Source organism: Bubalus bubalis, chromosome 2, assembly GCF_019923935.1.
Source record: "Bubalus bubalis isolate 160015118507 breed Murrah chromosome 2, NDDB_SH_1, whole genome shotgun sequence".
NCBI classification, from domain to species: domain Eukaryota; kingdom Metazoa; phylum Chordata; class Mammalia; order Artiodactyla; family Bovidae; genus Bubalus; species Bubalus bubalis.
This window is the reverse complement of record NC_059158.1, coordinates 143,287,757-143,310,707: the sequence shown is the minus strand read 5'-3', so window position 1 is coordinate 143,310,707 and position 22,951 is coordinate 143,287,757. Positions and strand designations below refer to the sequence as shown.

Here is a 22,951-nt window from a genome sequence, read left to right as displayed (position 1 = left end):
AATTACGGTTACTGTTCAGTTGATATTTGATAAGGAGGTGGTCCATGTTTTGTGAGGCTTTTCCGGATCATCATCTACAAATTAATATCTTTTTCTAGTAGTTTTCATTGAGGTATATTTTATGAATTTTATGAAGTTCTGATTCAGAGGAAATGTGTAACTGGTACATCTCTGAAGTAATTGGAATATTAACAAGATTCCTCAGATCCAATCCACTCTTGATCAAGCAAACTATTTATAAAACAGCACATTTTTTTTCAGACGAGACTACAGATGTGTAGACGCCCTCTCTCAAACACCACGTGCCCTTCTAGGGACTTCCTTGTAGGCACTACCGGTGGGAGGACCAGTGAGGGGGCAGCTAGCAGGTGAGAAGGCCCGAGTTCCCCTGCTGCTTCAGAGGGACTCAAGGGACTTCCCTTTCAGTTTTTAACTTCAGTTTTTCCATCAGTAAACTAGAGTGAAACGAGGCATGACATTTGTCATGTTTTTCACTTTAAGCTCACAGTGTGAACACTTTATGGGCTCCCCTCACCTGGTGGTCTTATTGTGATGAAAAGTCATCTTCCACTAGATCAGTACTTCTAAAACTTTGTGGTGAAGGGTCATTGTTTTATTTTCAATCTGTCGTCAGCTGACACTTTGGAAAATACAATAAAAAATTTTTAGAAAAACAAAATTGAAGAAGACATGCACAAATATAAGCATACTTTTTGGTGATTAGAGTCAACAGATACAAGATAGTCAAACAGGTAAAAGTTTCTTAATGGTTTCTTAGTGTGAGTATTTGTCGCAAGCTGGTAGCAAATGGTCCACAGACCAGACCACTGGACTAGCCTGGCCAGCACTGGTCCACGGACCACACTTTGAGTAGTATTGCACTATGTGACAACTTTTAGGGTTTTAGCAGCAAAATTGTGGACAACTGTGAATCTGTGATACTGAGCATAGACGATGAAGCCAGGATGGGAGACAAGAATAAGTTTAAATAGGCCACCAAATACTTTATAAGTGCTAATGATCCTAATATGCATCTCTGCACATTTGAAAATGTGTCATCTGTGGTTTTATCATTTTGGAAATTTTTTTTTTTTTCCCACCAAAGATCAGTCTCTCCCAAAGTGAGGTCTATGGAGTCACTGATCAGAACCATCTGGAATTCTTGTTTAAAAAAAAAAGAAAGGGCAGATCCTCAGACCTGTAAAATCAAAGTCTCTGGAAACAGAGCCCAGGAATTTACATTTTAAAAACAAGTCTCTCTCCTCCTGCCCCTAAGTAATTGTTAAGTATAGAGAATTATTGCTGTGAGAATGTTAGTTGTATATGTGTGTGTTTTAAACAAATGATGAAATGAAACAATGAACTATACTGTAATTTTTCCCCTAGTTATATCGGAGGAAGAAAACGAACTAGGGCTCTTTTTAAAGTTCCAAGCAGAACGGGATACAACGCAGGCTGGCAAAATGATGGACGCCACTGGCAAGGCACTCTGTTCTTCAGCCAAGCAAAGGTTTATCATGGTTTTGCATCATCTTTAACTTTATAGTCAGTATGACAGTTTTGATGTATGTAGCTAAATTTAAATATTTTAAGGTTTCTCTTGATTCCAGTGGAAGGTTAAAAGAGAAGAATTGTATATTGCAGTATATAACTGTTTTGATACCTAATTCTTATTTTGTACTTAAAATCATTACTTAAAATTTTATATTGATAGGTTGCTTAATTCCTGGAAATAGCCTTTAGGCCTGTATTTAAATTTCTTAAGTGGTTTAGTGAAAGAGAGGCAAACAATGGCCAAAATTGAAGTATGTGTGTATATATATATATTTTTTTTTTCACTTTTTGGATACTGTACCATCTATGAGTACATTGGAACATGTCTTTTTAAGCAGAGGAAATATTTTCTTAATTATATACTTTACATTTATTATTTTATAACTTTTTAGCATAAAGATACTTGTTACAAAGAATCTCCTGCAATTACTAAATTCAGCCAACATATTTCTTTTAGATAAAAATAAAAGCAGGCTTTATCAGACCTGTAAATGGCATTGCATAACTTAAATGGCTTTATGCTGAAACACCACATTAGTGCAAAAGTCCATCTTTAAGGAGATGACCAAGGGACATGAAATACAAGTCTCTCCATTCACTAAGTCTGAGTCAGAAGCAGATAGAGAAACTGGGTTTGACTTATGTTTCTTAAATCCTTTTTTCCTCTTGTTCTCATTCTCAGATGCTATGGATTTTGTCCTCATTAGCTCATCTAGCATTTTATCTACTTTTCTAACACCCAGATTTTCCTTCAGTTTTTCAAAAAACCCCAACTTTCTGCTTATAGGAACATGCTTTATAAATATAGGATCTCATTTACTCATGAAATTCTTTTCTAAGTGGCAGATTTACTTGGCAGATCATTTATACATGGTAACCATCCCGAAATGTTGCAAAAATGATGTATTCCCTAAAAGAAGAAAAAGGAGAAATATGAACATTACCTATATTAACAATTAAGAGTTAGCTGTATGAGCCTTATTGCTTTCTAATTTTCTTAGGCATCTTAATAATTTCCTGTTTATAGACTCATCTTGACAGCAAATTCTGCTTTATGGTTGTCTTTATTTTGCTTGTGGGATGTACATTCCTCTGATTTTTTACCTCTCTGTCATTAGATTGGCCCTGTATACTCCCCTGTCTCGACTTCAGCAAGAAGTAGCAACATTCAGTCAAAGGGCGGTATCTGATACCTTGACGACAATTAATCGGATGGAGCAGGCGCGCACAGAATACAGAGGAGCCCTGCTGTGGATGAAAGATGTATCTCAAGAACTGGACCCAGACACCTTAAAACAAGTGGAAAAGTTCCGAAAAGTATGAAAATACATCCATTTAATTCATTTTTTGAACCTCTACAGAATAACTCAGCATAAAACATCAGACTAGTTTTGGAAAATGTGTTATATTACAAATTCTTAAGTTGCTTGGAAATCTCCAGTTGAAGTAAATAAAAAAAGTTTTCACGCACTTTTTTTTTCCCCCACTATTTGGCATAATAGATATAATTGCCTTTCAAATATTGCTTACCTGGGCTTTTAGGAGTGGTTTGCAGGAGGAAAATCATTCATTAAGTAGGGAAAGTACTTAAGTGAAAACTCATGTAAAGTGATTATTAATTATAAGTGAAGGTTATCAAATTTTTCATTCTGCCACAATACACAAGTTTGATCACAAACTTTTAAAGCAACTGTGTGTGTGAACATATCAGTTCAGTCACTCAGTCATTTCTTACTCTTTGCGACCCCATGGACTGCAGCACACCAGGCTTCCCTGTCCATCACCAACTCCCAGAGCCTATTCAAACTCATGTCCATCACGTCATTGATGCTAACCAACCATCTCATCCTCTGTCATCACCTTCTCCTTCTGCCCTCAATCTTTTCCAGCATCAGGGTCTTTTCAGTGAGTCAGTTCTTCACATCAGGTGGCCAAAGTATTGGAGTTTCAGCTTCAGCATCAGTCCTTCCAATGAACATTCAGGACTGACTTCCTTTAGGATGGATTGGTTGGATCTCCTTGCAGTCCAAGGGACTCTCAAGAGTCTTCTCCAACACCACAGTTCAAAAGCATCAATTCTTCAGCGCTCAGCTTTCTTTATAGTCCAACTCGCACATCCATATTTGACTACTGGAAAAACCATAGCTTTGACTAGACAGACCTTCATTGGTAAAACAATGTCTCTGCTTTTTAATATGCTGTCTAGGTTGGTCATAACTTTTCTTCCAAGGAGCAAGCGTCTTTTAATTTCCTGGCTGCAGTCACCATCTGCAGTGATTTTGGAGCCCAGGAAAATAAAGTCTATCACTGTTTCCATTGTTTCCCCATTGATTTGCCATGAAGTGATGGGACCAGATGCCATGATCTTAGTTTTCTGAATGTTGAGTTTTAAGCCTACTTTTTTACTCTCCTCTTTTAATCAAGAGGCTCTTTAGTTGTTCTTCGCTTTCTGCCATAAGCGTGGTGTCATCTGCGTATCTTAGGTTCTTGATTATTTCTCCCAGCAATCTTGATTCCAGCTTGTGCTTCATCCAGTCTGGCGTTTCACATGATGTGCTCTGCATATTAGTTAAATAAGCTAAATAATCTACTTATTATAAATTGTATCCCCTGAATTTACCATACATAAATAGTGAAATTCACTCACTCTAGGACTTCCCTGGTGGTCCAGGGGCTAAGTCTCCATGCTCTCGATGCAGGGGGCCTCGGTTCCATCCCTGGTCAGGGAACTAGATCCCACATGTCCCAACTAAGCTTGCATGCTGCATGCCTGAACTAAAAGATCACGCATGCCTGAACTAAAAGATCACTCATGCCATGACTAAGACCCACTGCAGCCAAATAAATATTTTTTTAAAATGTACTCACTCCATTTTATAAATATTTAAAGTAGCTGTAATAATTCATACTTATATTTAATATAGATGGAATCTTTCTACTAGCTGTTACAAGTGCTTTGCCTCATTGATTTCTCCAAGAAACATGGGCAGTAGATGGACACGTGGCCTCAGTCAACCTGTCATTCTATCCCCTTTATAATCCTTGACAGATACAATCCGAGAGTGCTTGCACAACAGTGTGAGTGCACTGATGTCACTAAATTGTACAGTTTTAAAATGGTTAAATGCATGTTATGTGAATTTCACTTCAATTAAACAAACAAAAAGAATAGGATCCACACCTCCTATCTAGACCCAAATAGCCCTGCACACTCTGTTCCCTGGGCCCTCTGCAGCCACATCTCATACTTACTTTCTGTGCTTAAGGAAGGAATATGCTCTACCCCATTCCTTCCCTTTCTGCAGACACCTCCCCATACCTAGAACTTGTCTTTCCTTTTCCCTGGGTCTAGCAGGCTCTCCTCAATGTCTTAGCATGGTCCGCTCATCTGCTCATTGTCCTCCTGTCCCAGTTCAGACATCATGCATTGAGCTCATCAATGGCTTTGCTGACATCTTACCAAAAGTTGTTGCTTAGTTCTGTTTCATGCATATGCTAACTTGTGACTTGAGATCATCTTATATATTTACTTCCTTTTTTTTCCTGTGCCCCCTCACTCAGGGATGGTGGCGAAGAACATTGTTCACCACAGCATCCCCGGTCCTTGAGCAGTGCCTGGCACATAATAGATACCTTTTAAGTATTCATTGAATGAATAAGCACATTTAAAGCTGAATATTCACATGACTTACTGACAAATGACTCACCTATGTGTAAGAAATATAAGCCTATATTTAAGTTCATAAATACATCTGTATGATTCAGAGCTATTATTAATGCTTTATAACACTTTAACTATGTCCCCTTTCCATTTATTCTTCTACTATTTCTTAGCTAAATATTATCTATCAGTAGTTTTGGATGTTTCTTTTTACTTGGAATCTGTTTTTTCTTCTTAGCTATATACTTTTTTTTCTGTCTTTCGTCACATAGTTTCTCAGCATAAAGATACCTGGTGGAAAGAATCTCCCACAGTTACCAAAAATAGCCAAAATCTTTTCAATGAATCATGAAATACTAATTCAGGGAAGGAGAATCTTCTTTGTTACAATTTCATGTGTCTGAAAACATGTATCATGAACCTGTGTGGTACATTTATTTCTATATTAGAAGTATTAATAAGCTACATTTTTGTGGTTGCAGGTACAGATCCAAGTGAGAAATAGCAAAACTTCTTTTGACAAGTTAAAGATGGATGTTTGTCAGAAAGTGGATTTACTTGGAGCTAGTCGCTGTAACATGTTGTCTCATTCACTTGCTACCTACCAGGTACCCACCTCCATGGTCAGCATATCCTTGCAGTAAAAAGATGAGTGGTGAGATTCCTTTTTAAAAGTTGTCTAAAGGGTGCAAAAAAAATTGTATAATTGATCAGATTCCTTTGATTTTGTTAAACTTGACTTACTAAGGTTATGACATTCAGAATCATAGAATACTAGACTGGAAAAGACTTTAGCAATTACCTGCTCCCGTAGCTTCATGTTATTCCCTTTGATATCCTAGGAAGGAGAGACAGACAGACATTTAGGAGCTTGAGAGGAGTCAGGATTCAAGGCCTCTTAGTCTGGTTCATTCGGAGATGCTCCACTTTGAACTAATTCTACACACAATTTTATTTGAAGCAAAGATGCTGTGACCCAAAAGTTCAACACTTTTCTACCATTGGTGGATGAGGAAAGTGAAAATTAAATGAGACTTAAAGGAAATGGTAGTGTTGGGCTTAAAAACTTAGGTTTTCTAAGTCTTATGTTCAGTTCTGCCAGATCATCATGCCATACCACTGTAATCTCAGAAGGAGATTACATTTGTGTTTACTTTATTCCAAGTCACACATAAATAGCATACAATGAGTAAGTTAGATATTAACAGGTAACAGTTACTGATTTTATCAGTCAGTGGCAAAATAGAATAAACTTTTGCATAGGAGAATGATAATAAACTAAAAGAAATGGCATTTGATGCTGCTTTTAAGGAATCTGCCTAATTCAGTTCAATTCTGTGGGATTTAAGAATCAAGACAAGTGACACTTGAAAATAAAAGCACGTGGTGATCTGTGTCGCATGATGCCAGAAACACAGCGGCTGTTACCCAGCTCTCCCTTGTTCTCCTCACTCACCTCCTCACTTTGAACAGGAACCTTGAAGCAGCGAGGAAAATGTACAATTACTTGAGTTAGCTTGATAACACATTTTTTTTTTTGACAAATCTTCCTTGAGCCCTAAATGAAAGTCCAAATTTAATGGTACAAATTATTTTACTCCAGTTAATAAAGTTTTATACATGCTTACCAACATAAAAGTTTACACATACACCTCTGATGCAAATATGATATTTTGGTGCTTTGAACATTTTTCTCCTGGGCCCCCTCGGAAGGTGTTCTCATCGGCCAGCGTCATGCTCTCGGCTGCAGTCCCTCCCGAGCTGGCTCCGGTTATCTGTCAGTGCTGTATGCACACGGGCGACATACATGCAGACACAGTGCCAGTCCCTGTGCAGTTACTGTTTACAGAGCTTTCGGGCTCCCCAGACCTGGAAATTGATTTTAGATCCTACTTCTTGTTATTTGACAACAACTATTTGTCTACGATAGTGAGGAAAAAGAGCACTGAAAAAAGGAGAGGAAGCGGGACTGTAGTGCCACCTTGTCTTTCTCTACAGAGAACACTGCTTGGATTCTGGGAGAAGACAGCTCGAATGATGTCCCAGATTCATGGGACCTGTATAGGCCTTCATCCATACGACTTTGTAGCTCTCAAGGTACGTTCCTTTCAGTGCTCTTTTCTTAGATATATGACACTTCATCTGGACGATAACCTTGAGACTGCTTTTTGCTAAGCCTAATTTCAAACTTACAAAACACTGGGAATCATTTTTTTATACTCTTTCAGTTAGTCATTTTTATGAAGTTCCCAGATTCCAAATGCTGCCAGCAGCACTGGACAAATACATGGGCACGCTGCTGGTGGTCTCGTGATATCAGTAGAGTGGGGGAGAGCGGAATAAAAGAAAAAGTAAAAAGAAAATTAAAATGCAAAAAGAAAAGGTAATGGAAAGAGAAACAGGTGATGGAAAGTGGTCATGTGTTTTCAAAAATGACATTACCTACCTGACAGTTTTAGGAGTTAAAGTCTCTTTGCTTTCCTTTTACACTTATGTCATAGATGTGATCCATGGTACCATTATGCCAGTTTTGGTCATTATGTATGTGTGATTGCTGCTGAGGAGTACCGAATTAGGTCAGCTCTTTCCATAACACCTACATGTAAAACGTACTCTTCCTGTCAACTTTCTGTATGTGTGGCTTATCCAGCAGAGATGCACTGTGTTAATCATTTCATCCATTCTAGTAGGCTACGTTTCAGTTCCTTTGAACTAATCATTCTGCTTTATTTTCAGTAGAAGTTGAAAATGTTAAGTTTGCCTAAGCTGGATGTGATGTTTGTGATGGGTTCACATCCTATAACCGTATGTTACTGGGGCTTGGTGTAGATTTTTTTTTAAGTCAGGTCCTGACATAGCATCTTCCAATCTAATAGATTTGGGGTTTTTTGTTTTTGTTGTTGTTGTGGTGGTGGTGTGTGTTTTGGTTTTTTACCTTTCTATGTTAATGTTTTGCTGGATAACATACTGTGTATTTAGGCAACTTTCATATCCAATTTCAGCTTAGACTTGAAGCTGAAAATCTTTAGTTGTATTTAGAGCATCACAGTGCTGGCTGGCAACACAGTGAGGTCTTCTGTGGCATATCTTAGAGTGGAGGACCCTGTGACTAGTCCACAGTGTGTGTCACGGCCACGGGCAGCCAGGATACAAAGGATGCAGGGCTCGGGTCAAATTATACCAGCATACATCTCCCACTCTTGACTTCAGAACTCTTCCTGTTTTATATTGTTCTTTAGAATTTTTATTCTCATTTTTGTTTGCACAAAGAGAGAAAAAGATTCCTCCCACTTACTTAACACTAAATTTCTTATCCTTAGCAACTACAAGACACTCCAATGAAGCTTACTGAAGACCACAAGGAAGAACGAATAGAAGACAATTCTCTCCCTGAAAACCTCAATAGGTGAGCAGACAAAAGTTACAGATCGTGCTATGAAGTTCTGGATACCATTGTAGTATATATTTGGAAAGAGTTGTTTCTTCTCTGGTTTACCAAAGACTGAATACTTCTGTGTCATTTTTCCAGTTAACGTTAGACATCTGCTCTGAAACTTACCCCTTGCCCCAGTTTTGGCATGGCAGGCAAAGTTGGTGATAGGAATACAGAACAGTTGGGTGATAATCCCAAATTATTTAGTGTAGGAGACTGGGTCTTGTACTAAGAGCCTGTCTCTAGTGAATCCCAGAAGGGACTGCTTGAAAAAGAAAGAGCTAGGTGTTGGTAGCTATGAGATGGAAGCTGGTGACAGTTTGTCTCCAAGACAACACCGAGGGGACTGGGATTGGTTCCCTAGAAAGGGAGGCCCTTGCTGTGCTCATCCTTCATGTTGCCTGTTTCCCTTTAGTGACATGTTACCTTTGTTTTCCTTGCAGACCTGCCACTTGGCATTTTAACTAGATTGCACTGAGTATAATGATGAACCCAGAAATAGGCCCAAACAATGACAACACTATATTGTTGAGTGAAAGGTGATCTGAAATATAGGCATTTCACCCTTTTCCCCAGGGGGATATCCAAACAGAAAAAAATTTTTTTAACCACCTTGGATATACAATGTTTTAGAATATAGATTAAGTAATCAAATGTATAGATATAAATTAAATGTATTAACTTAGTTACATATATTGAGACTTTAAATTGTACATTGTTTATTAATTTAGTAGCTATATTTGTTACCACATTTTATGGAAGTTTTATTCGAAATCTCCTCACCCATCTTCAGCATTATGAAAGCTGCCTTTCACGTTAACTAACAGGTTCCAAAGCACCTCAACCCTCTCTTCTGTCCAAAATGTTTAAAACACAATCTATGTATACTATTGTTGAACATTTCATTCCATATCAAACTATCCATTTGTTCTGTAGGTTTATTTCTGTGGGATTTGCAAATAAATATTGTATTGCTTTTAAGTGTCTTTAAAGGCTTATTAAAAAAAAAACCCAACACTAGAGTTGTGAGTTTATACCCCAAGAATTATGAAAAATGGTTCTGTATCTCGGGACTTTTCTGGCGACCCAGTGGCTAAGACTCTGTGCTTCCAACGCAGGGTGCATGAGTTCCATTCCTGGTCTGGGAACTAAGATCGCACATGCCGCTCGGTACATCCGAAAAAAAAAAAAGATAAAACTTTCTTTATCTCATTTTTTTAAATTATTATACCAGATGGATGATAACACTTTCCAAAATTAGTTTTGGTCGAGAATGTTTTAGCCAAATGTGTCTTATTTTAGCCAAATGTAACCATCAATTTCTTGTTCAAAATAGAGTACTCCATTTTTTCTACAGTTCTTCATTCCCTGTAGTTCCCAAGCACTCTTTTTTTTTAATCTCTTTTTTAAAATTTTTAATTTTTTTAAATAGTAAATCTTTGTTGGTTATCTGTTTTAAATACAGCAGTGTGTACGTACGTGTCAACCTCAACCTCTCAATACTTTGCTTGCCAAGAATTCTTGAGCAAAAACCTTTTAATGCTTGAAAACTAAACTTCATACTCGACGGCTTTGGTGACAGATGTTCTCTGTGTGGTATTTCACACGGTGCTCACCATGCTGAACATGGTACCTGGTGCTTCAGTCAATACTCAGTATAAATGCATTGAAAGAATAAGAGGTGAAAGGTTATTTTTACAGTCTATGTAGCTCTAGAAAAGATTTGTCTCAGATTTTAGGAGATCTACCAGACAACTGCCTCCTCAGTTTAAAAAAAAAAACTTTTTTAAGCCATACAGAACTGTTTGTAGAGTATGAGTCCCCAGTGTATTTTAACCAAAATCTTTTCATTTTTCTGTTTTACTTTAGGTTAGTTTTGTCAGATGAGGAAGTGAACTTGGGAAGTGAACCAGGTAAGATGGTTGATTCGATAAAATGTGAAATGATCACATACAAACGTGAAAACAGCTTGTTGCAGCCTTTTCAGAGAGATTGTATTAATATCCATTTAATTAAAAAACGTTAAGTCGCTTTATGTCTCTGTACAAACCCTTCTGAGTTCGCATTACAACAGCTTTATGGAGTTGTAATTGACATGTAATACTCTAAGTTTAAGGTGTACAATTGGGTGATTTGGTACTTGTATGTATTGCAAAATGATTTTCACCATTAGACTAGTTAACACATCCATCACCTCACATAGTTACTATGTTTAATTTGGGATGTGGTGCTGGGCAGTACTGTAAGCTGGGCTTGGAGGCTCCCCAGGGTCACTTTTAAGGCATCCTGGTCAGGTGGGCCAAGGACCATGCTCCCCTCTTGGGTGGGACTGCTCACCTGCTTCCCTGCCTGGGCAGGTGGTAGGATTTGCTCTGCAGCTGCCCAGGGTCTCAGTCCAGGCTTCCTGCTCGGGTGGAACTGGAGGCTGTGCTTGGCAATGAGTTAGCTTTCAGGCAATCATAATTAGAGTGTCCAATTATCTTCTTTAGGGAATTCTGGCCTTCTTAGAGACAGTTGCTTTTAGTGTAGATATTCATTTCACAGGTCAGTATGATTGTTTCAAAAATTATTCTCATATTTAAATTTATGTTATTTTAAAATAAATATACATTATATGTACAGTCAACATATATTTTAATTACTGTAGCTTTGGAGCCAGAAAAATCTGGATTTGAAGGCTAACTTTTTTTTTTTAATGAGTCATTTATGCCTTTTTCATATTTCTCTTCAGAAAAATGACTCATACACTCCTACCTGGCAGGATGCTAGATATAGTTATAAACTATGTAGCACATAGTAGGTGTCCAATATTTTTTAAGCATATACATAAATACAGACCATACTGATAAAAGAAACCAAAGACTACAATAGTCATGAGCTCATATATCTAACATACCATCAAACATATGTTCCAAATGTTATCTAATGGTGCATACATAATCCTGTATCCAATTAGAGAATATTTTTTAACCAACATAAATGAAATATAATGGGCATTGTTGTAGTGTCAACATCCACTTATAGTATTATTTTATCTTTTAAAGCCTGCTGTATCAGTAGTTATGTCCCCTTTTTGTTGAAGTACAGTTGATGTAATATTATATGTTATAGATATACAACAGAGTGATCACACTTTTTAAAGGTTATGCTCCATTTATAGATATTGTTGGCTATATTCCCTGTGTTACACTATTATATAAACTGTTATATAATATCCTTCTAGCTTATCTTATACATAATAGTTTGTATCTTTTAATCTCCTATCCGGAAGTTGCCCTTCCCTCTTCCTTCTCCCCATTGGTAACCACTAGTTTGTTTTCTGTATCTGCAAGTCTATTTCCTTTTTGTTACATTCACGAGTCTATTCTGTTTTGTAGATTCCACATCTAAATGATATGCAGCATTTGTTTTTCTCTGTCTGACTTATTTCACTTAGTATAATACCATCCAAGTCCATCCATGTTACTATACATGGCAAAAATAAACTCAAAATGACTAAAGACCTAAATGTAAGGCTAGAAACCATGAAACTCCTAGAAAACCTATGTAGAACACTCTTCGACATAAATAGCAAAATTTTCTTTTGGATCTTTCTCCTAAATCAAAGGAGATAAAAGCAAAAATAAACAAATGGGACCTGATTAAACTTAAAAGTTTTTGCACACACAGCAAAGGAAACCATTGACAAAATCAAAAGACAGCCTGTGTAATGGGACAAAAATTGGCAAATGATATGACCTATGAGAAATTATTATCCAAAATATATAAACAGCTCATACAACTCAAGATCAAAAAGACAACCTAAATGAGCAGACGACCTGAACATACATCTTTCCAAAGACATACAGATGGCCAACCGGAACATGAAAATATGCTCAACGCCATTAATCATCAGAGAAATGCAAATTAAAACTATAATGAGGGACTTCCCTGGTGATCCAGCGTCTAAGACGTTGTGCTCCCAATGCAGGGGGCCTGGTTTCAATACTGGGTCAGGGAACTATATCCCACATGCAACAGCTAAAGATCCCACGTGCTGCAGTGAAGATTGACACTCCTGTGTGCTCCAGCTAAGGCCTTGAAACAGCCAAATAACTGTTTAAAAATAAATACAACTATAATGAGATACCATCTCACACCTGTCAGAATGGCTGTCACCACAAAGACTACAAATATAAATACCTGTGAAAATGTGTAGGAAAGGGAAACTTCTTACACTGCCGGTGGGAATGTAAATTGGTTTAGGCACAATGAAAACCAGTATAGAGGTTTCCCAAAAACTAAAAATAAAATTACCATATGAGCAAGCAATTCCACTCATGGGTATATATATCTGAAAAAAATCCCCAAAACAGTAATTGGAAAAGATACATGTATCCCATTGTTCATAGCAATAAGTGTCCATCAGCAGATGAAAATAGATAAAGAATATGTGGTATGCATATAGGAGTACTATTCAGTCATAAAAAAGAATGAAAATTTGCTATTTCCAACAACATGGATGAACTAAGTGAAATAGGTCAGAGAAAGACAAATACTATATAATGTTGCTTATATGATAAGCTAAATAAACTGTTGAACATAACAACAACAAAAAACCCAGGATTACTGATATAGAGAAAACTAGTATTTACCATCAGGGACAAGGAGGGGAGGAGGGACAAAATAAGGAAGGCTAAGGGATTAAGAGATACAAACAATTATGTATAAAATAAACTACAGGGAATATAGTCAATATTTTATAATAATTATAAGTGGAGCATAACTTAAAAATTGCAAATCACTCTGTTGTACACTTGTTACTTATACTGAGGTATAATTGACATATAACTATATTAGTTTCAGGTGTACACATGATTTGCTATATGTATAGATTGCAAAATGATCACCACAATAAGTCTAGTTAATATCCATCCTCATACACAGTGACCATTTTTTTCTTGTGATGAAAACTTTTAAGATTTACTCTCTTAGCAGTTTTCAAATATGCAGTATTTGAAAGTATTACTAACTGTATAAGCTGGGTTTAGAAAAGGAAGAGGAACAAGAAACCAAATGTCCAACATTCACTGGATCATAGAGAAAGCAAGGGAATTCCAGCAAAACATCTACGTCTGCTTCATTGACTATGCAAAAGCCTTTGACTGTCTATCTTAACAAATTCTTTGTTATTTGTGGAAAATTCTTAAAGAGATGGGAATACCAGACTACCTTCCCTGTCTCTGAGAAACCTGTATGCAGGTCAAGAAGCAACAGTTAGAACCAGACATGGAATAAAGGACTGGTTCAGAATTGGGAAAGGAGTACGTCAAGGCTGTATATTGTCACCATGCTTATTTAACTTATATACAAAGTACATCATGCAAAATGCTGGGCTGGATGCAGCACAAGCTGGAATCAAAACTACCAGGAGAAATATCAACAACCTCAGATGATACCACCCTTATGGCAGAAAGTGAAGAGGAACTAAAAAAGCCTCTTGATGGGGGTAAAAGAGAAGAGTAAAAAGGTGGCTTAAAACTCAACATCAGAAAACTAAGATCATGGCATCCAGTCCCATCACTTCATGGCAAATAGAAGGGGGAAAAGTGGAAGCAGTGACAGACTTTCTTTTCTTGGGCTCCAAAATCACTGCACACCAACCCTTGGGGCTGGTGCACTGGGACGACCCAGAGGGATGGAATGGGGAGGGAGGAGGGAGGAGGGTTCAGGATGGGGAACACATGTATACCTGTGGCGGATTCATTTTGATATTTGGCAAAACTAATACAGTTATGTAAAGTTTAAAAATAAAATAAAATTAAAAAAAAAAGAAAGAGAAAAATAAAATAAAATAAAAATAAAAGATGCTTGCTACTTGGGAGGACAGCTGTGACAGACCTAGACAGCATATTAAAAAGCAAAGACATCCCTTTGCTGACAGAGATCCATATTGTTAAAGCTATAGTTTTTCCAGTAGTCACATACAGATGTGAGAGTTGGACCATAAAGAAGGCGACCACCAAAGAACTGATGCTTTCTAACTGTGGTGCTGGAGAAGACTTGATTTAGAGTCCCTTGTATTGCAAGGGAGAAGGCAATGGCAACCCATTCCAGTACTTTTGCCTGGAAAATCCCATGGACGGAGGAGCCTGGTAGGCTGCAGTCCATGGGGTCGCTAAGAGTTGGACACAACTGAGCGACTTCACTTTCACTTTTCACTTTCATGCATTAGAGAAGGAAATGGCAACCCCCTCCAGTGCTCTTGCCTGGAGAATCCCAGGGACGGGGGAGCCTGGTGGGCTGCCGTCTATGGGGTCACACAGAGTCGGACACGACTGAAGCGACTTAGCAGCAGCAACAGCAGTATTGCAAGGAGATGAAACCAGTCAATCCTAAAGGAAATAAATCCTGAATATTCATTGGAAGGACTGGTGCTGAAACTGAAGCTCCAATACTTTGGCACCTGATGCGAAGAGCCGACTCATTGGAAAAGGTCCTTGTGCTGGGAATGATTGAATGCAAAAGAAGAGGGTGGCAGAGGATGAGATGGTTGTAAATAGCATCACCGACTCAATGGACATGAATCTGAGCAAACTTAGGGAGATAGTGAAGGACAGGGAAGCCTGACCTGCAGCAGTCCTTGGAGTTGCAAAGAGTCTGACACTTGGCGACTGAACAATAGTAACTAAAGTACTAACTATAATCAACATTCTGTACATTACATCCCCATGACTTATTTATTTTATAATTGATAGTTTGTACTTTTTAACTTCCTTCACTCATTGTGCCCCCACCTCAGCCTTTGGCAACCACCACTGTTCTCTCAGTCTATGCGCTCAGGTATCGTTTGTTCTTGATACACCACATATAAGTGAGATGGTACAGTATGTGTCTTTCTCTGACCCATTTCACTTAGCATAATGCCTTCAATGTCCATCCATGTTGTCATAAATGTTAAGATTTTATTTTTTTTATGGCTGAATAATGTTCCATTGCGTATATGAACCGCATTTTCTCTTTTCACCCATTGATGGGCACTTGGTTCTTTCAGTGTCTTGGCTGTTGTAAATAACGCTGTAGTGAATAGGGGGTGCATGTATCTTTTTGAAATAGGGTTTTTGTTTTTATTTTTTGGATAAAGTACTCAGAAGTGGCATTGTTGGATCATATGGTAGTTCTATTTTTAGTTTTTTTGAGGAACCTCCATATTGTTTTCCATAGGCACTGTGCCAATTACATGCAATGTGAAAACTTTTAACTTTTAAGAGGGCATGGATATAACAGAGGACCCCAATATTTGTGGGTATTATAAAATTATTTGCTATATTTATACATATGTAATTTTTATCTATAGATCTTTAAATTTTACATATATGGATTATAATCTGATTTGGTCAGTTGAACAGTTGGGTTTAAATGATTATAAACTACTATAGTAAATCAGCATGCTAAATTTTTTCTTCTTCAACTTAATCTTTCATGTGCTTTTGTTTCAGCAACTGAACATCATAAGGAAAAACATTCTGGAATAAAAGAATTTGTAGCACCTCGGTTTTCTGACTCTGAAAATGGTATATTATAATTTCACTATATATATATGGACAATTTATTGTTTAAAATTCTTTAGTTTTTATTTAATATTCATTTTCATAACATGAAAATCTGATAGGTCTTTGCACAGGAATACAATCCTACTCTTTTACTTCATAGCATGTCACAATGGAAATTAGATAATTGTTTATTCTGTATGTCTCGGCCCTGTGGGAGTGTCTGTAACTGTGAGGACGTGCGGGACTGTTGCTCCCCTTACTGTCTCATGTATCTCTGCCATCTGTCAGTGCAGGCGCTCAGTCAGTACTACCTTGAACATTTCTTCCAAGCAATTATGTTGCATGTTTTCTCCCAATTTGTCATTTGTCTTTTGACTTTTCTTATAGTTGTTTTTTGCCATGAAAAAAATTTAAACATTTTATATAGTCAAATTTATTAATCTTTTGTTTCATTGGATCTGGATTTATGTCCTATGCAAAGCCCAGGTTAGAGGAGTTCATTTATGCTTTCTGCTGCTACTGCTGCTGCTTTCTACTAGTATTTATATAGTTTGTTTTTTTTTTAACGTTTAGATCTCCAATTCATTTGGAGTTTATTCACGCAAATGGTATTGGAAGAATGGATTGAATGTTATATTTTTCCAAATGGCTATCCTTTATTTTTTTAAATGCCATCTTTGCCCCAGTAATTTGAGATTAACTTCCACTCATATGCTAGATTTCTATATGTATTTGAGTCTATTTCTGGACTTTCTTTATAGCTTATAGATGTGTCAATGTACTATTGCCACATTTTTTATTTAAAGGCTTATTGTCTAGCTCCATAAGAAAGTTTCATCAATACTTTGTGATCACATTAAATCTGAAAACTGACAGGTTGATGATGTCAAACAAGGGGTATCTTTCTGTTAAAGTTTACTTGTATAGCTTTCATATATAGTCTTTTTATGTAGGTTTTGAACATTTCTAGTTAAGATCATCTCTGAATATTTTCTTTTATTGTGATTATAAATGACATTTTCTTTCCATTTCATCTTTAATTGGTTACTATTTTGTGTATATAAGTGCTATTGATTTTTACATATTAGTTTTGTATCCTGCTACCTTGCTAAATTTGTTTATACTTTGAGTTAGTTTTATGAGTGATTTTCTGGAACTTTCCAGGTAAACCATCATGTCTTCGGCAAACACAGATAGTCTCGTTTTTTCTTTAATAACTCCTGTGACTGTAATTAAGTTCTTTTTTTAAATTGGTACTACCTCCAGAACAATGTGAAATAATAGCAAGCATGTCCTGATCTTGGTGTCAGTGCCTGTTTCTGAATTAATTAAGATGCTAGCTTTTAGACTGAGGTATATAATTTATAATGTTAAGTATCCACACATTACTGTTTTCTCAAGAGATTTTATTAGGAATGGTTGCACACCCACTCCTTGTTGAATTTTGCCAACAGCTTTCTCAGCATCTCTACCAGTGATTATTTGATGTTTGCTCTTAAATACATTAAGATGGTGAGCTATATTAATAGGATTCCAGTTAGAAATCCAGCTTTGTCATTGTGCATTGTCCGTTGATACTTTATTTACTATGTTTACGTTGATATTAATTTCCCTGTGAAAATATCTCAGCCTGTGATTTTTTTTCAGTTTTCTTCTTTGTGGAAATTGATCAGTTTAACCTTTTTACCTGTCCTGCGACCAATTTTAATAAGTTATATTGTTCTCAGAAATTATTCATTTTGTCTGGGTTTTCAGATTTATTTGCATAGACTTGTACAAAATCTCTTTTGATTTTTTAAGTTTTATTGGGATATAATTTAAATACCATAAGATTCACCCATTGTAAGTATAAAATTCAGTGGCTTTTAGTAAATTTATAGAGTTGGGCAACCATCACAATTGAGAATTAGAATATTTCTATTACCCTCCAAATTCTCTCATGCTTGTTTGCAATTATTCCTTGGTCCCCTCCCTGACTCCCACCAGACTAGAGCAAATTTTCATCTTGTTGAATTGAGAAAGGGGGGTGGAAAGGAATGGTTCTTAGTTCAAATACCATAGTCTTTCATTCTTTCTGAATTGTAATAGATGTTCTTGTGTAAATGTTTCTTCATTTGAAGTATGTCCTTGGAAAATTTCCAGAGATTTAAAAATTATTTTCACCAGTTACTTAAAAACTGATGTGCAGGTCCCTAGACCTCATCATTCTGTCATGCCAGAAGCCTCTTTGATTTTTATTGACAAATGTAGTCATGATTTTTCTATTAATTATTATTTAAATACCGCATGGGTTATGATATGAAATGTCTTCTTTATCACTATTTTTCAGAAATTACATTCACCTTTCAACCAGGAGTTGTTTAAAAGAAGGTATTAAGAACATGCAGGCAGAAGAGCCCTTTAGTTTCTGGTTTCATTAAAAAATGATCTCATTTTTTTCCCTTAAACTTTATTTAAGGTACTAATTTAGTAAGTTTTTGTTTCATACATAAATATAGGAGTCACAAGACCAAATACAGTTGACACTTGAACTCAGTGGGGGTTCTGGGCCCCCATCCTCTGACAGTTGAAAGACCTGCCTATAATCGACTGTGGTTGTTGCTGAGTTGCTAAGTCATGTCTGACTCTTTTGTGACCCCATGGACTGTGGCCCACCAGGCTCCACTGTCCATGAGATTTCCCAGGCAAGAAATCCCACTGGAGTGGGTTTCCATTTCCTTCTCCAAGAATTGTCTCATTTTATTTCATTATAATCAAAGCATGTTGTTTGTAATATCTCTATTTTAAGAAACTGATTTGTGTGTGTGCCTTAGTTACTAATTTCCATGAATTTTCAATGTGTGCTTCAAAAGAAGGTATATTTTCATTAGGGTTTGTATATATTCAAAAACAACCACAGTAGAACCTCCCCAGCAGTCTAGTGGTTAAAACTTTGTATGCCCAATGCAAGAGGTGCAGGTCTGATCCCTGGTTGGAGAACTAAGATCTCACCTGCTGCACAGCATAGCTGGAAAAAAAAAAACTACTTGTGGATTACGTTGTTTAGATCTTTTACATCTTTACTTCTGTCCTCTTGGCCTGTTTTTTAACTTGGTATATTATAGTCTCCTATTATTAGCTTCTGTTTTTCCTCGTGTTTCCTGTAGTTTCTGTCTTACACAGGTGGTTGCTTAGTTATTTTATACATAAGTATTTATAGCTATTAATTTCACTGTGAAATGTCATTTTGATCTTTCAGTTCAGTCACTCAGTCATGTCCAACTCTTTGAGACCCCATGGACTGCAGCACGCCAGGCTTCCCTATCCGTCACCAACTCCCAGAGCTTGCTCAAACTCATATCCATCGAGTCGGTGATGCCACCCAACCATCTCATCCTCTTTTGTCCCCTTCTCCTTCTGCCTTCAATCTTACCCAGCATCAGGGTTTTTCAGTGAGTCTTTTCTTCACATCAGGTGGCCAAACTATTGGAGCTTCAGCATCAGTCCTTCCAGTGAATATTCAGGACTGATTTCCTTTACGATTGACTGGTTTGAAAAGTCCAACATCACAGTTCTTCGGCGCTCAGCTTTCTTTATAGTCCAACTCTCACATCCATACAGGACTACTGGAAAAACCATAGCTTTGACTAGATGGACCTTTATCAGCAAAGTAATGTCTCTGCTTTTTAATATGCTGTCTAGGTTGGTCATAGCTTTTCTTCCAAGGAGCAAGTGTCTTTTAATTTCCTGGCTGCAGTCACCATCTGCAGTGATTTTGGAGCCCAAGAAAGTAAGTCTGTCACTGTTTCCATTGTTTCCCCATCTATTTATCATGAAGTGATGGGACCGGATGCCATGATCTTTGTTTTTGAATGTTGAATTTTAAGCCAGATTTTTCACTCTTCTCTTTCACTTTCATCAAGAGGCTGTTTAGTTCCTCTTTGCTTTCTGCCATAAGGGTGGTATCATCTGCATATCTGAGATTATTGGTATTTCTCCTGGCAGTCTTGATTCCAGCTTGTGCTCATTTTGCATGATGTACTCTGTATATAAGTTAAATAAGCAGGGTGACAATATACAGCCTTGATGTACTCCTTTCCCAATTTGGAACCAGTCTGTTGTTCCACATCTGGTTCTAACTATTGCTTCTTGACCTGCATACAGATTTCTCAGGGGGCAGGTAATGTGGTCTGCTAAGTTGCTAAGTCGCTTCAGTCGTGTCCGACTCTGTGCGACCCCATAGACGGCAGCCCACTAGGCTTCTCTCTCCCTGGGATTCTCCAGGCAAGAATACTGGAGTGGGTTGCCATTTCCTTCTCCAATTGTGGTCTGGTATTCCCATTTCTTTAAGAATTTTCCACAAATTTCTTTAAGAATTCTTTAAGAATTTTGATATGTAGCCTACCTAATTAGAAATTGTCTTCACATAAACTTCTAATCACTTTATTTGTTAAAATTATGTTAATATGAGAATGAAACAAACTTGATTTGCCATATATCCTACTCTTATTTCCTTGAAAAGATAAAAGCCATTTTGTTTTTATGTTCACTCAACAGTTGCAAAAGATTTGCCAGTAGATTCATTGGAAGATGATTTTGAGAAGGAATTCTCGTTTCTGAACAGCCTTCTAAGTCCTGGTTGTTGGAGTGCTGGTGAATCTTCCCAGGAATGCCAGGCTGTCTTTGGAAGCCCCAAGGCCAGTCTCAAGTGCCAGGAGCCTTCTGGGGGCTCTGAGCCTCTTGCTCACTCTGCAGGATTCCTTCCTTCACAGCTCTTTGACCTTGGCCTTCATGCTGCTGGAGCTTTCAACAGTAAGTGTCTGTGCAACATTTGGACACCCCTGAATTGCTGTATATTTGTGAAGCAAAACTAGGTACATGTGGATGCTGAAATCAACAAGGAAACTAAGTTAGCTTCAGTACTGCTAGATAACATCTTCAGTCACACCAGTCAACAAGAAAAACAACAGATATCACTGGTGTCTGTCAAGGAGAGTGAAACAAAGGCTGTTTTCCTGCCACCTCCCCTAAACCCCATATTTTCTTCATTGATTTTCCCAGGTATCTTCTCTACATAGAAAACCAGTGTCTTGTTTAAAAATTCTTGATCTGCGAAGTTATCCCTGCCTAGGGCAGGTGACACTGTTTCTTCCACCTAGCAAAACTTGATGCATTCTCTTCCTGTGAGCTCAGAGATGACAAAAGAAAAGGGAACAACTCCGGAGCTGGTTCCATGACAGCCTTCCGGGCAAGGCGGCGGGAGTGGAGGGCTATGTGGAAAGCTGGGAGCAGGAAAGGGCCACCTGCTTTGTTTACATGTCAGGGAGTCTCTCCACTCACCTGCTGTTCCACCGTCCTGTGTCCAGCCCGACGCCTTAGGAATCATATTGTTCCCCACTTGGATAATGGTTCCTAAGTCCTATCAATTACATTTCTAAACTGTGTCTCAGATTTCCCACTCCTCTTCCATTTAGAACGTCGTTTGGTTTCCTGGGTTACTGTGACTCCACCTAACATGTCTCCCAAACCCTAATTATATTATGGAATATTACCCTGGTACAAAGATTGGAGGACTTTCATTAGATATTTTTTCCCTTGTTTTTCTGTTGTTATTTCCCACTTGATTAACAATGCATAATTCATTATTTCTCTCCCCAGGCTGGGCCTCCCATGGGGGATTGGAATTTCCTCTGTCACACATTGATAACCAGCCAGTGCCTTCACAGAGTCCAAAGAAATTAACAAAGTGTAAGTTACTTATTTACATTATCTGCCATCATAATAAGTCAAATTCAAGTAAATTTAGAAAAGAATCATTTTATAGCCTTTGCCTCATATTGTCCAGAAAATTATTTTGTTAATAATGAATTAAAATGAAAGCTGTATTTGGCTGTCCCTCACTGTGGAAAGCAATGACTAGACTTTGTGGGCTTGCCATGGTAAACTTTATCCTCTACTTCAGTCTTTTATGTTTTGTGTTAAAGTCTATTGATAATGGATAATGCCATTAGAATAGAACATGCTCTGTGTGCACAGGATGCCTGTTGACAGAGAACACACTCAGGCTTGTAGCACAGGACCGGGTACATAGTAATTGCTAACATATATGGAGTACTCACTGTATTTTGTCTGCAGAGCTGGTTCATGTTGTAATTACCATGTAGGATATACATAGAAAAAAGACCCATTCCCTGTCTTACAGGATCTTATACATATTAATCCTAGTCACTGACGTTGACTTAACTTTTTAATTGGACAGAATTTAAGACACACAGAAATATTTCACAAATGAAAATGGCACAAAGAACACCTTCATGCAGATTTCCCTATTGTCAGCATTTTATCCCATTTGCTTTATACAGGCATGTGTGTAATGCACGTGTTGTTTTATCTGAACCACTTGTGGGTAAGTTACATGCACCATGACCCTTTCCTCCTAAACGCTGCAGCTTGTGTTTCCTGAGAGCAGGTATATTCTCTCGCACAACCACAACATGGCTGTAATGTCAGGAAATGTTAACACGCTTTTCTATAATCTACTAAGTATTTGTATCTTGTGTTTGAGTTGACCAGTAATGTCCTTGATAGCACTGTCCTGAGTCTGCCTGGCAGGACAGGGGGTGGGGGGAGTCTGTGGTCATGTAATGTATTCAGTTGCCATATTTCATTAGACTCTTTTAATCTGAAACGTTTCCACAACTTTTGATTTTTTTGGACATGGGCATCTTAAAAGAAAATCGTCTTTCTGCTCCACTGTTGTTGTTAATAGAAGGCTCCTTATTCAGTTTGATT

At 37.5% G+C, this 22,951-nt stretch overlaps 1 protein-coding gene across 5 annotated transcripts in view; it reads left to right on the top strand.

The window, feature by feature from the left end:
• The window catches only part of ICA1L (islet cell autoantigen 1 like), a 57,788-nt gene that overhangs the window by 25,996 nt on the left and 8,841 nt on the right, over window positions 1-22,951 (top strand). For all 5 annotated transcript variants that reach the window (XM_006055005.4, XM_044937437.2, XM_044937436.2 and 2 more), the window contains exons 4-12: window positions 1,387-1,510; window positions 2,673-2,871; window positions 5,698-5,823; window positions 7,214-7,312; window positions 8,536-8,621; window positions 10,518-10,561; window positions 16,127-16,201; window positions 20,717-20,971; window positions 21,818-21,907. In XM_006055005.4, the coding sequence (XP_006055067.2) occupies window positions 1,387-1,510; window positions 2,673-2,871; window positions 5,698-5,823; window positions 7,214-7,312; window positions 8,536-8,621; window positions 10,518-10,561; window positions 16,127-16,201; window positions 20,717-20,971; window positions 21,818-21,907 (1,098 nt within the window). The remainder of the gene's footprint in view (window positions 1-1,386; window positions 1,511-2,672; window positions 2,872-5,697; window positions 5,824-7,213; window positions 7,313-8,535; window positions 8,622-10,517; window positions 10,562-16,126; window positions 16,202-20,716; window positions 20,972-21,817; window positions 21,908-22,951) is intronic.